Genomic DNA, 12,827 nt, shown 5'->3' on the forward strand with positions numbered 1-12,827 from the left:
GCTGAGAATTAAATATGAGAAACTATAAAAGCACACTGAATGTGGACCTGGGGTCAGCCACACCTGGGCTGCTGTTTAAACCTTCACCCATTAGTTCTGTGACCATGGTCCTCTTCCTTATCCCTCTAAGCTTTGGTTGCCCCATCAGTGAATCAGAGTTAACACCAGTTATTTTACTTATTTTATAAAGTATGTTTATTTGGCTGCATTGGGTCTTAGATGTGGCACGTGGGGTCTTCGATCTTTGTTGCAGCAGGTAGGAGCTGTGGTTGAGGCATGCTAACTCTTAGTTGAGATGTGAAGGATCTAATTCTCTGACCGGGAATTGAACCTGGGCCCCCTGCATTGGGTGCTAGGAGTTTTAGCCCCTGGACCCCCAGGGAGGTCCCAATACCAGTTATTTAAAGAGTTGGTATACGGGACTTCCCTGGTGGTCCAGCGGCTAAGACTTCACGCTGCCAGTGCAGGGGGCCTGGGTTCAATCCCTGGTCAAGGAACTAGATCCCACATGACACCACTAAGACCCAGTACAGTCAAATAAAATAAATAAAATTAAAAAAATAAAAATAAAGAGTTGGTATAAGGATTAGATAGCACAATAAATATGATGTAATTTATTACTAAGCACAGTAATGCTTAGCGTATAGTAAGCATTCAATTCATAACAATCACATATATATTATGTATCTCTAACCCCTCAAATAGTGCCAAGCATTACTAAGTGCTAACACCCATCTGCTGAATAAAAGGATTTCACAGATGAGGAAACTGAGGCACAAAGAGGTTAAATCACACACATACACACACACACCACCTCCCAGCACTAGGGAGTGGTGAGGCAGTGAGAAGTAGCCCGGCAGTCTGCCTCTCAGGCTTGCACCGAGGGTCTATGCCACACTATCTTACAAAAATGTGAGTGGTATACACACCATTTTTTAATTTAAAATTTACATTTGGAGTTTTCTCAGGTACCTGTAGGTGGGGCTGAGTTGGCAGTGGGAGGCATTAGCTCCCTGAAAACCATGTAGCTTTTCCCTCAAGGGGAGCCAGGGACCAGCAATCTCATCCCATGACTGAGATGAGGGACAAGCTCTGCAGGGTAGATAAGCTGGAGGTCTTATCCAGGCACACTTCCCAGGACAACAGGTGTCTTCTCACTTCCACTGCCGTGTCTGCAGCCACCCAGTCATCCACTCCATGGATATTTACTGAATCTCCTATGTGCCAGGCACAGGCAAAGATGGATAAGATGGAGCTGACTTAGAACTATGCTGAGGGACCCTCCAATGAGGTGCCTAGAAGAGCCAACAAACCAAAGGAAAAACATTTAAACTGGGCATTGAAGGTTAAATAGGAGTTTGTCAGCCAAACGGGGTCTGGGATTGAAGCGCTGCTGCTTAGTCGCTCATCCATGTCCCACTCTTCGCGACTCCATGAACTGCAGCCCATCAGGCTCCTCTGTCCATGGGGATTCTCCAGGCAAGAATACTAGAGTGGGTTGCCATGCCCTCCTCCAGGGGATCTTCCCAACCCAGGTCTCCTGCATTGCGGGTGGATTCTTTACCATCTGAGCCACCAGGGAAGCCTAAGAATACTGGCATGGGTAGCCTGTCCCTTCTCCAGGGGATTTTCCTGACCCAGGAATTGAACTGGGGCCTCCTGCATTGCACATGGACTCTTTACCAGCTGAGCTACCAAGGAAGCCTGGGATTGAAAAGCCTATTCTGGAACCTTAAGAGGTTTGATGCGGTTGGCATACTGAATGTGAGCATGGGTAAGAAAAGGAAGAGGGAAACCAGGAAATTGGGAGTCCGTTGGGGCCAGATGAAACATGTGGAACATGTCCATAGAAGAGATAGAACCCTATATCCTGTGGTCAGCAGGAAGCAGTGTATATACACAACCAGGTCTGTATTTTAGAAAGATGCCACAGTGCATGAAGGTTAGTTCATAAGAGGAGGGAAGAAAGACCAGCAGTAATTACCAGCTTCGTAGTCTTAACCCCTCTAGGCTTCCTTTTTCTCCTCAGCAAGATGAGAAAAATAATGGTATGTATCTTATGTGCATGAGTGCTAAGTTGCTTCAGTCGTGTCTGACTCTTTGTGACCCTATGGACTGTAACCCACCAGGCTCCTCTGTCCTTGGGATTCTCCAGGGAAGCATACTGGAGTGGGATGCCATGCCCTCTTCCAAAGGATCTTCCTGACCTAGGGATGGAACCCATGTCTCTTATGTCTCCTGAATTGGGTTCTTTACCACCAGCGCCACCTGGGAAACCCCTGTATGTATCTTTGGGGGCTGTCAAATGAGACTTCATAAATGAGAATTTCTGCAAAGCACCGTAATAGCAATAATGTAAAGCATTGTTGGGCTTTGCTATCTCTTAGAGCTGGGTTTGTGTCTTGGTCGTGCTGGGAAGTCTACTTTTAGACACTTGATGGCAAAGAAGGCTGGAAAAGAGACTGGACTAACTCGGACTTTGCTTTGTGCAATGGGAAGCAAAGTGGAGGCCTGGAGTGGGTGATGGTCCCTTTCAATGACAGAAGGACTCAGATGGCTGAGTCCAAGTCTGAGCCCAGCTTTAGAAAGAATAAGTTTGAGGTGAGCACTAGCAGGGTATGATACTCCGATGTCCAGGTGAGAATAGGTGGCAGCTTAAGCCCAGCACTGCTCTGCTCCCTCGCCAAGGAAGGGCCGGGAGGCCCCAGCGGGCTGCAGGACAGGAGAGAGGAGAAAGAAAAGGGCCCAGCCTAAGGTTGGGAGTGGGGGCGGGGTTGGGGGGTTGGGGGTGGACGCTCCAGCTCCAGAAGACAGCTCTCTGCTCCGAGGCTGGACCGGAGCCAGGGAGGCAGAGAGGCAGGGCGGGCAGATGTGGTATAAACTTTTCCCAGTCGGACGGAAAGGAAGACTTGCGTCCTGCTGGGGCTGCGGGTGCGCTCCGCCCTGCCCCGAGGAGAAAGGAATCCGAGTTGGGAGTTTGGCGACTGGTGGACGAGGCCCAAAAAGAGAGAAGGCAGGAAGCCGGGAGGAGCGCGTGGGGGTGGAGACGAAGTGGGGGAAGAGAGAGGGCGGGCAGGAGGGGTGGAGAGAGAGTAAGGGAGAAAGAGAGGGCTGCGGGGAGGAGAGCGGGGAGGAAGGGAGGGGAGAAGGGGAGAGGAAGAGAGGAGGACTCGGAGAGGAGCGAGGAGGCCGCAGCGAGCTCAGGGGCACGTCCGCCGGGCCATCCCCGCGAGCCAGACGCCGCCATTCCGCTGCTCGGGGCCCCGCCGCCGCCGCCGCCGCCGCCGCGCCCGGGGGCCATGCTCCCGCCGCCCCCGCGCCAGCCACCGCCCCAGGCGCGCGCGGCCCGCGGCGCGGTGAGCCTGCAGCGGGCCTTTCTGCGCGGCCCGCTGGGCGTGCTGCGGCTTCTGCAGCTGCTGGCGGGCGCCGCCTTCTGGATCACCATCGCCACCAGCCGGTACCAAGGCCCCGTGCACTTCGCGCTCTTCGTGTCCGTGCTCTTCTGGCTGCTGACCCTGGCCCTCTACTTCCTCACGCTGCTGGGCAAGCAGGAGCTGGTGCCGGTGCTGGGCTCGCGCTGGCTGGTGGTCAACGTGGCGCACGACCTGCTGGCGGCCGCGCTGTACGGCGCAGCGATGGGCATCATGATCGGGCAGACGCAGAGTCACAGCTACTGCAACCTCAAGGATTACCAGATGTCCTGCGCCTACCACGCTTTCCTGGCGGCAGCGGTTTGCGGCGGTCTCTGCCTCGGCCTCTACCTGCTCTCGGCGCTCTACGGAGGCTGCCGCCACTGCCAAGGCGAACGGGAGGTGGCGTGAGGCCGCCGCGCCGCGGGGCTGGGCACCCGTCCTTCCAGCTGCCGCCGCCCCGCTCTCGGGCGCCCTGGCACCCTCCCTTCGCCCCGCGTTCCCGTCGCCTCCCGTACCCCAGAGCCCCGATCGCAGTTCCCGCCCCCAAGGCATCGCCGTGGCCCAGAGCCGGGACAGCTGCGCGGTCTCCTGGGACCCCATGGGCTACATCCGAGGGGGCGGACACACACTCGCAGATGGGCCGCCCTGAGGCGAAGCCTCGCGGTTCCTCTTCCCCTTCCCGGCCGCGAGCAAGACGTGGACAGGCGCCGCGTAGATCCGGGCGAGGCTCCCAAAGTGGAATCTGTATACTGGCGGCGCCGCTGCCCCCTCCCTTCCGCCCCGCTTTGGGCAGAGCGCCCCCTCGCCCCGGCCCTCCTTACAGCCCCGAGTGCTGAAAAAAGCAGGCACGCCGCCGCGGGCGGAGCGGGGGACTGGCCTCCGCTGGTCTCAACTTGAGCGACGGGTGTGGTTTTAGTCTGGGATTGCGCGGGTACTCTGCGCAGCCCTTTGGGGCCGTCCCTCGGTGCTTTGATGTCTTGCGTTGGGGCCCATCTGCAACGGTGAAGATGGATAGGAAGTGCCCGTGGATTGTGACCTTTTCCTCTGCCTGTTCCGCCTTTGTCGTCGGGGTTCAAGGAGGTCTGGCCGTACCGCCCACTTGATTTCCTGGCCTCACCTTCCCAGCCTTCTTCTCACCGGCTTCTGTTCCATCCCCACCTCCCTGTATCTTTTTGCGTTAGGGATCCCACGTCACCGTCAAGGAATGTTAGGCGAGCCCCACCCTTTTTTGCAGATGGAGACTAAGATTGGGAACAGCCAGAAAAAGATTAGAACCCCATCTTCCCACCCCAAGTCAAGAGTTGTCTAGCAGTGTTTACTTTAAAGTCTTGGATGCTTCCGGGAATCCTGGCTCTGGAGCTAGTTAATGGATGGTTTCAAGGCCAGGGGGGGTTGTCAAAGGTGCTTTCTCCCTTTTTTTGAAGATTCACAATGCTCATTAGCATATCAAAGGCTCTGAGAAGTCCTGCACTGAAAGAGGCCCCTGAGTAATGGAATTTACAGTGTTAAGTGCCTCTGGACTGGGATCAGTTTCTCCCACCTTATATTCCATGTAGTCCTGACTCTCATTTATCAGCAAGGGGCCCAGCCCATTGGCTGTGGTCTGTTTGAAGAGGTGGGGCACTCCCTCTCTTCCCAGGGAATTTCTATAGCAGAGAGAACCCGAGACTCCCTGTGTAAAAGATAAGATAGCCACCCCTGCCAGGCCAACGGTAGCCTGGGGGACAGTGGATTTGAACATTCCTTTACTAAGGGAAACGCTACCCACTCCAGTATTCTGGCCTGGAGAATTCCATAGTCTGTGGGGTCACAAAGAGGTGGACACTACTGAGTGACTTCCACTTTACGTTTTTTTGGGGAAATGAAGCCAAGTTTATCCAGATGGTTTCCCGGTTTCCCAGTCAAAAGAAATATCACCCCTAAGAGATGCTGACATTGACCATAAGCAACTGGCAGCAGTGGGTCACACCAAACAGAGAACACTCTGGATCTGGGATGAACAGCTGGCCAGCTGTAAGGTAAGATGCTTCTTGGCTTTCTGGAGAGATCATAGACCTTTGAATAAAAAAGCTCAGAGACCCCTCCTTTTCTAACAGCTAAAGGGTTTTCATTCAGAGAGCAAGTTGAAGGGATGTCAGTAATAACCACAATGTCCAGAGTTGTGACAATTCAACTTTTTTGCCAAGTCCTCAGAAGTCTGCTCTTTGGAAAAGTTTTGACCCTCTCTGGATTAGAAACTAGAATAGAGGAGGTCAGAATATGTTTTTGTGAGCATGTTTGTAAAGCTTAGTGGAGATGTCTTAGGTTTCTCTGTGCTGAGATCTAAGTGAGGGTGTGGAGTGCTTTTGTAAGTTTTACAGAGTCACCACTTTGCATCTTTCCAGCCCTACTGTGTGCCTGGCACTACTCAAAGGACTCAGTGTATTTATTTCATTCTCTCACTAAGCCTCTTGAGCTGCGTTCTATTCTTATTTCCATATTCTATATGAGGAATATGAGTCTCAGAGAGGTTAAGTAACTTACCTAGAGTCTCCCAGCTGGTGAGTGGTGAAGCTCAGATTTGAAACCTGGCAGCCTGACCTTTCCAGAACCAGGCTGTACTGTATTTCAATAGGGTGTCAATGCATGTTAGATACCATTAACATGGTTATCTTGATTTTTGATTTACTTATTTTTAAAATTTTTGACCAACCCACGTGGCTTGCAGGGTCTTTGTTCCCTGAACAGGGGTCGAACCTGTGCTGTGCCCTTGGCAGTGAAAGCGCTGAGTCCTAGCCATGGACTGCCAGGGAATTCCCCATGGTTATCTTGAGAAAAAAAGTTTTTGTAATTGTGGTAAAATATTTCTAACATGCAATTGATCGTTGAAACCATCTTTGAAGCGAACAGTTCAATGGCGTTAAATACATCCACATTGTTGTACGACCATCAGCACCACCCATCTCCAGAACTTTTTCATCTTGCAAAACTAAAACTCTATACCCATTACAATTGTGATTGTTCATGTGATTGTTGCCGTTGTTTTCTGTCCTCTGGGAAATTCTGGGAAATCCTGAGCCCTTCAGCGTCTCAGGCTGGAGTCCTGCTGCCAGGCCTGCCGTGCTGTCCGCACCCCCACCCCCACCCCACCCCCGCCTGTTTCCTCAGATCCCACCGCTGGTGCCAGCCAGGGCCGGGGGGTGGGCTCTGCTGGAGTGCTGGGGGTGTCTGGAAGCCCAGCGACTTTGTTTCTTCTGTTTCAAGTTTCCATGTTGCTGAGGCCATGGAGACTCCCAGAGCAGGTCATGCCGGTGTCTCCTAGGGCCCACTTCCCTGGGCCAGCAGAAGGTTTCAGTGTCTTCACTGGCCATGGAGGGATGAGGGAAGGGGGAACAGTCTTTGCTCAGCAGCTCCGTTTCCTGGGGTATGACGTATTCAGTGGAACAGCCAAGATGGTGAAGGTTCATTTTGCCTTGACATAGAGAAATCCCCCTTCTGCTTGTGTCTGTGACTTGGCACAAGCTTCCAGACACCTGGAACTGAGCCATGCACCCCTGAACCCTAAACAATGGCTTTTAAGCTCCAGCACATGCTGCTTTTCTCTATTTTAGATCATCACAGCTCATCTGCAGCTCAGATCCGGCCCGCTGAGGACCTCTTCTTAGCCTCAAGCCCATGGTGCTCTGTCTGTGATCAGATGACCTTACTCAGGAGCAGACGTCTCCCTGGCCTTCATGGTACCTTATCCAGCCACACGTGCCTGAAACATTCCAGAGCTCACCGGCTCTGCTAGCTGTGCCTTCCTGCTTGGCCTCCCACTGCTTCTCCAAGATGTGGGAAGGACCTGAAGACGGCCCCACACCATCTTCTGCTCCCTTCCAGGACCCGGGCCGTGGGCAAGGCCATCTGAAGTTGGTCTCGAACTTTGAGTTCTGGAGGCAGCCTCCTTGGCCTCCCTCTCTGGACTCCAGGACTCTATCCAACCTGAGATTGCTGTGGGCTGTCCCCAGCCCAAAAGTCTGGGACCACTTGCAGGCCCAGGAGAGGATTTCTCTGGTGTTCTGCGAAGGCCAAAAGAGAGGGTGGGTGAGGAAGGGTAGGGAGTGGGGACCGAAGTGCCTCATTCAGTAGTTTAGTGATGATGACGGATACGCTTTTCTGAATAAACTGGTTTGTCTGATCTGAGTGTATGTGTCTTTTCTCCTGCCCACTCTGTGCCAGGTCCCCCAGCCTCCTTCCATCATCACATTTTGCCACACTTGTCTGCCTCCTTTCTGCTTTCCTGGCTTCCCCTTCTTTCTGGGAGGGAAAGAAAAATGAGGTCATAGGTTTCCAGTTAAGGCAGGACACAAGAATCAGAGGAATAAAACTATGTCTGTCCCTGATTGAGGCTGGAGGGAATTCCAGAAGCTCCTGCCCTGGCTGTCAATGGGCCCTCTGTTTGGGGAGCTCCACTGCCTGATGGACTGGCACAGAATGACTATGGTGACAGAGCCAGAGGACCCTGTTCTGGTGCAAACCCATCATTTTACAGAAGGGGGAAATGAACTCCAGGTGGAGTGGAACCTTGCCTAGCATTACAGAGCTGACTGGGGCCACAGTGGGGTCTCTTAGAGCCCAGGCTCTGGGTGTTTCCTGCAGGCCACTGTGCCTGGTCTGGTGTTGCCTCCTGGACACACCCAATCTGGTCCCCAGTCTCTGCCTTCCAGCCACAGCCTGCCGACTGAGGTGCCCTGGAAAGGGCTGGAGGGTAGTTAACAGACTTCCTTGTTGGCACCTTCCTCCTGTGACCTGGGCTTGAAGTCTGTAGCCTGGACATAGAGTTCTATTGGCAGAACCACCTAGAACAGCTCCAGGCAGAGACTGGATACTGTGTGTGCTCCACACCCACTCTCTTCCGAAGCACCCACCTCAATATACAGCATAGTCTGACTCTTTCTGATTCTCTCTCTCTTTCCTCCTCCTCTCCATGGTTTGGATTTCCAGATGGAGGAAAATGCTACCAGTTGCCCAGGATCTTCCTTTTCTCCCCTCTTCCCTCTGTGTCAATTCATGAATATCATGAAAATAAAAAGTAGCCTTTATGCAAAGGCAGGTAAGCCCCTGCTCTACTTTAGCTTGGTGGAGCATTTGCTATTGAAAATGTGCTTTTACTTGCATTATCTTATTTGATCTTGTCACCAGTCTAGAGGTTGGCACTGCCTGTTCAATAGAAGCAATAGAGTCCCAGAGAGAAGGGCCTTATCTATGGCCACTGCTGCTGCTGCTGCTAAGTCGCTTCAGTCGTGTCCGACTCTGTGCAACCCCATAGACGGCAGCCCACCAGGCTCCTCTGACCATGGGATTTTCCAGGCAAGAGTACTGGAGTGGGTTGCCATTGCCTTCTCCGATCTATGGCCACACAGCTGGCAAATGGCAAGACTGAGCCTGGAAGGTAGATGTTGTTTTACTACCCTCTGCAGGCAGCCAGTTGCTAAGCCCCATGGGCCTCTGGCAGGCTCCGAGGTGGAAGGGGAGTTTGGTTTTCGATTGTGGAGACCAGGTGTGCAGGAATGGCCTAATCTGATATTTCCTGTTTAATGCCAGGGGCACTTTTAAATAAGACACTGCTCCTAGGGGACTTAATTGAGACTATTTGGGTCTGGGGAATCTGAGGGATTTGTTCATTTCTATTATTTTTCCTGCTTTTCTAGGGATAGGGAGTGGGATGGCCAGTGGTGAGTAAGAATTAAGAACTTCTTTCCAAAAAAAAAAAAGAATTTCTTTCCAGACATAAAAGGAAAGAGCAGGGATATGAGAGAAAAGTCTTGTTAGCAGTATTTGTATTTTTATTGTTTTTGTTTGTTACAATTGCTATTTGTAGAATAAAATAGCAATATATACCTATTAATTTTTTTAAAGTATATAAAGTAAATGAAGTCATTCGATCATCCTAATCTCATATCTGAGATAAGCTATTGTTCACTATTAAGCCTTCTTCCTTAATTTTTATAACTAATTAAACATATGGATGCTTACTCACATACATACATACACACATACACATTTACACTCTTCCACAGCTTGCTTTAAAAATTACACAATAATAAAGTTCTAACCCTTTCTACATGTTCTATAAATATAATAATATAGCTCTGTGCATGTGCTAAGTCGCTTCAGTCATGTCTGACTCTTTCTGACACCATGGACTGTATCCCACCAGGCTCCTCTGTCCATGGGATTCTCCAGGCAAATACAGGAGTGGGTTGCCCTGCCCTCCTTCAGGGGATCTTCCCGACCCAGGGATTGAACCTGCGTCTCTTAGAACTCCATCGGCAAGCGGGTTCTTTACCACTAGTGCGGCCTGAGAAGCCCTGCTGCTGCTAAGTCACTTCAGTCGTGTCCGACTCTGTGTGACCCCATAGACGGCCTCCTACCAGGCTCCTCTTTCCCTGGGATTCTCCAGGCAAGAACACTGGAGTGGGTTGCCATTTCCCTCTCCAATGCATGAAAGTGAAAAGTGAAAGTGAAGTCACTCAGTCATCTCCGACTCTTAGCAACCTCATGGACTGCAGCCTACCAGGCTCCTGCATCCATGGGATTTTCCAGGCAAGAGTACTGGAGTGGGGTGTCATTGCTAGCCCTTTTTAAATGTCTACATAAATAGTCAGAAACTGCAAGAATTTGGGGGGCTTTCAGGATCATTTGTAACATTCTAATATTGGCTATTGCTTCTCAGCCTTTTGTCTAAGGTCAAGTGTAGTATCTAATATTGGCTAACTGTTACTCCCTAGGCTGCTTTCCATGGATATCATAGTATAAACTGGTCCTTTTGTTTTTTTTTCAAACTGATGAAAAGTTAGAAACTTGGGAGGGACGTGACTTGCCCAGCTCTGTGTTCCTTGTGCCCAGAGTGCCAAAAGTAGCAAGGAGGGGAGGGAGCAGAGGGGTGGGCATATTCCACTTCACGGCCAGACCTGGGGAGAAGAGCACCAGGGATTGGGATGAGTAGGGGCAGCTGAAGAGAGGCGAGCAGGGCCTGACCCCCTCTGGACCGTACATGGCAAAGGGGAGGTATGCTGGGGACGTGGCCAGAACCTCGGGAGCACTCTGGGAACAGCCCGCAGGACGGTGTGGGCCTCCACACCAACTTCATCTGCCTGAGGAAATTCCAGTAAGCCCTTTTGCCCTCCCTGTTCCATGACCCCAATTCTTTTTGAACTGGGGGGGTTTTGGGATCTTGTAGGCACCAAGGCTGTGATGTTCCTTCCCCAGCACTGTGGTAAGGGCCAGCTCCCAGAGGCAGTCCCTCTGCTCCTAGATGCCAGCATGGTGGGACAGAGCGGAGGGATGGGTGTGCAGCCTGTTCTTGCTGTCATCTCCAGGAGTCCAGAAGGGGGCTCTCTGATGCCCCAGGTAAAGCACTTCTGAGAAAGATGAGAAGGGGGAAGAAAGTGAACTAACTTTACCAAGTGTTCGCAATGAGCCGAGAACATGCTGGAGAAGGCATAGGCTTCCCACTCCAGTATTCTTGGACAGCCCTTGTGGCTCAGCTAGTAAAGAATCTGCATGCAATGTGGGTGTCCTGGGTTCGATCCCTGGGTTGGGAAGATCCCCTGGAGAAGGGAAAGGCTACCCACTCCAGTATTCTGACCTGGAGAATTCCATGGAATAGACCATGGGGTCACAAAGAGTCGGACAGGACTGAGTGCCTTTCACTTTCACTTTTCAAGAACATGTTGGATGCCTCATGTAACATCCTTATCATTCTCACCAGCCCATGTGGTATTAAAAGCTCCCATTTAACAGACATGGAGACAAGCTCAGAAGGGTAAACTGATTTCCCCAGGGCACTTGACCAAGTAACAGAAACAAGATGCAAAGTCAGATCTAAGCTACCACGCTCTGCTGTGAGGATTTCCCAGCAGACCGTTTCTCCTGGCCATCCAGACTTCACCCAGAGCGGCACTAGCTTTTGTAATAGTTCTGTCTTAAGCTAAGGCAGGAAGGAAAGCTATGTTATTACAGGCCTGAATTATCTCAACTTCTCTCTTCCTGCTTTAAAATGAAGTTGGATAATGGCCTTCAGGTTTGATCAGCTCACTGGGCTGAGGTCACTCTCCTAAGGCCCTGGAGACAGTCCCTCTGTCTGCCGGACAGATGTCAGAAGCATTTATAAAACTGCTCCTCCACCCAGCCCTTCTCCCTCTCAAAACCCCGTGCCATAGGTCTGATTGTCTGACCCGACCCTGAACTTTTGTATACTGAACTCCGTCTTTTACAATCTTGTCCTATATTTTGGGTTGGAATTCCCAATCTCACCAGCCATAGATTGAATCCTCTACCTGTTTTTTCTTGTATCCAGATTTAAGTTTTCTTGAAAAGATGGCATTGAAGTGTTAAAAAATTATTGCTACTTTCCTGAAGTTCAGGACTGCCTTCTTTCCTATGGAATCTGAGATCCTTCTTGCTCTCCTTTTAATTCCTTTTGGCAGTCTCCTGGCTGAGCCCCTGTGCTGCAAGCAGTTCTGACTCTTCAGCTTGAAAGGACTCTCTATTTTCATCTTGTTTTCTGGGGTTCCAGTCCCTCTGGAGAGACAAACTGACCATGAGTTTTCAGGTGTCAGCAGTGGGACATTCACAAACTCTCCTCATTACATGTCTGCAGGATCTTCAATGATTGCATTCAAGTCAAAATTAGCCCAGGAACACGGGGCGTTTCCAGCAACAATTACTTGCTTGACTTCCCTAGCCATTGCATATCTGGGCATTTCACAACATTTCCTCACATCCTGGTAAACTCTGTTGTATTTTTCAGCTTGTTTCTATCTCCTCCCAGCCATCCCTAGGAACTAGTGAACTTGCTGAGTTTGTTTTTCCTTTTAAGTTAAACCTGATGAACTCCATCAATGATCTTAAGATAGTGGGCTGGAAGACTGAGGTGATGGGGTCTTTTTTTGTAGTGACTGTGATAGGGATAATAAAAATGATGATATTGTTACTGATAATGGCATTAATAGCAATAAAGACGACACATGTCCCAATTTCTTCACAGTTCGCAAAGATGCTCGGAGAGGTAAAGTGCTTGCCTATATGTATATATATATGGCTTTCCAGGTGGTGCTAGTGGTAAAGAACCCACCTGCCAGTGTGGGAGATATAAGAGATGCGAGTTTGATCCCTGGATGGGAAAGATCCCCTGGAGAAGGGCATGGCAACCCACTCCAGTATTCTTACCTGGAGAATTCCATGGACAGAGGAGCCTGGCAGGCTGCAATCCATGTAGTCACAAAAGAGTGGGACATGATTGAAGCGACTTTGCGTGCACATGAGCATGCACGCGTGCACACACACACACATATATGTATATATATATACACATATGCACACAGATTTATTAGGGTATACTCATACATTAAACTGTACATGGTTTAAATGTACATTCTGGTGAGTTTT

At 50.6% G+C, this 12,827-nt stretch overlaps 1 protein-coding gene across 1 annotated transcript; it reads left to right on the forward strand.

Moving 5' to 3' along the window:
- Window positions 1-473: 473 nt before the first annotated feature.
- On the forward strand, window positions 474-7,572 carry MARVELD1 (MARVEL domain containing 1). Its single transcript, XM_086379458.1, has 2 exons — window positions 474-5,431; window positions 7,004-7,572. The coding sequence occupies exon 1, from the start codon at window positions 2,619-2,621 to the stop codon at window positions 3,819-3,821; it is 1,203 nt and encodes a 400-aa protein (XP_086235584.1). The 5' UTR covers window positions 474-2,618; the 3' UTR covers window positions 3,822-5,431; window positions 7,004-7,572.
- The last annotated feature ends 5,255 nt before the right edge of the window (window positions 7,573-12,827 follow it).

Source organism: Bos grunniens, chromosome 26, assembly GCF_055505025.1.
Source record: "Bos grunniens cultivar Pamir isolate PY7600 chromosome 26, Bosgru_T2T1.0, whole genome shotgun sequence".
NCBI classification, from domain to species: domain Eukaryota; kingdom Metazoa; phylum Chordata; class Mammalia; order Artiodactyla; family Bovidae; genus Bos; species Bos grunniens.

Excerpts from the sequence above, each read along its gene's own strand:
- MARVELD1 (XM_086379458.1), top strand. The coding sequence starts at position 2,619 with ATGATACTCCGATGTCCAGGTGAGAATAGGTGGCAGCTTAAGCCCAGC.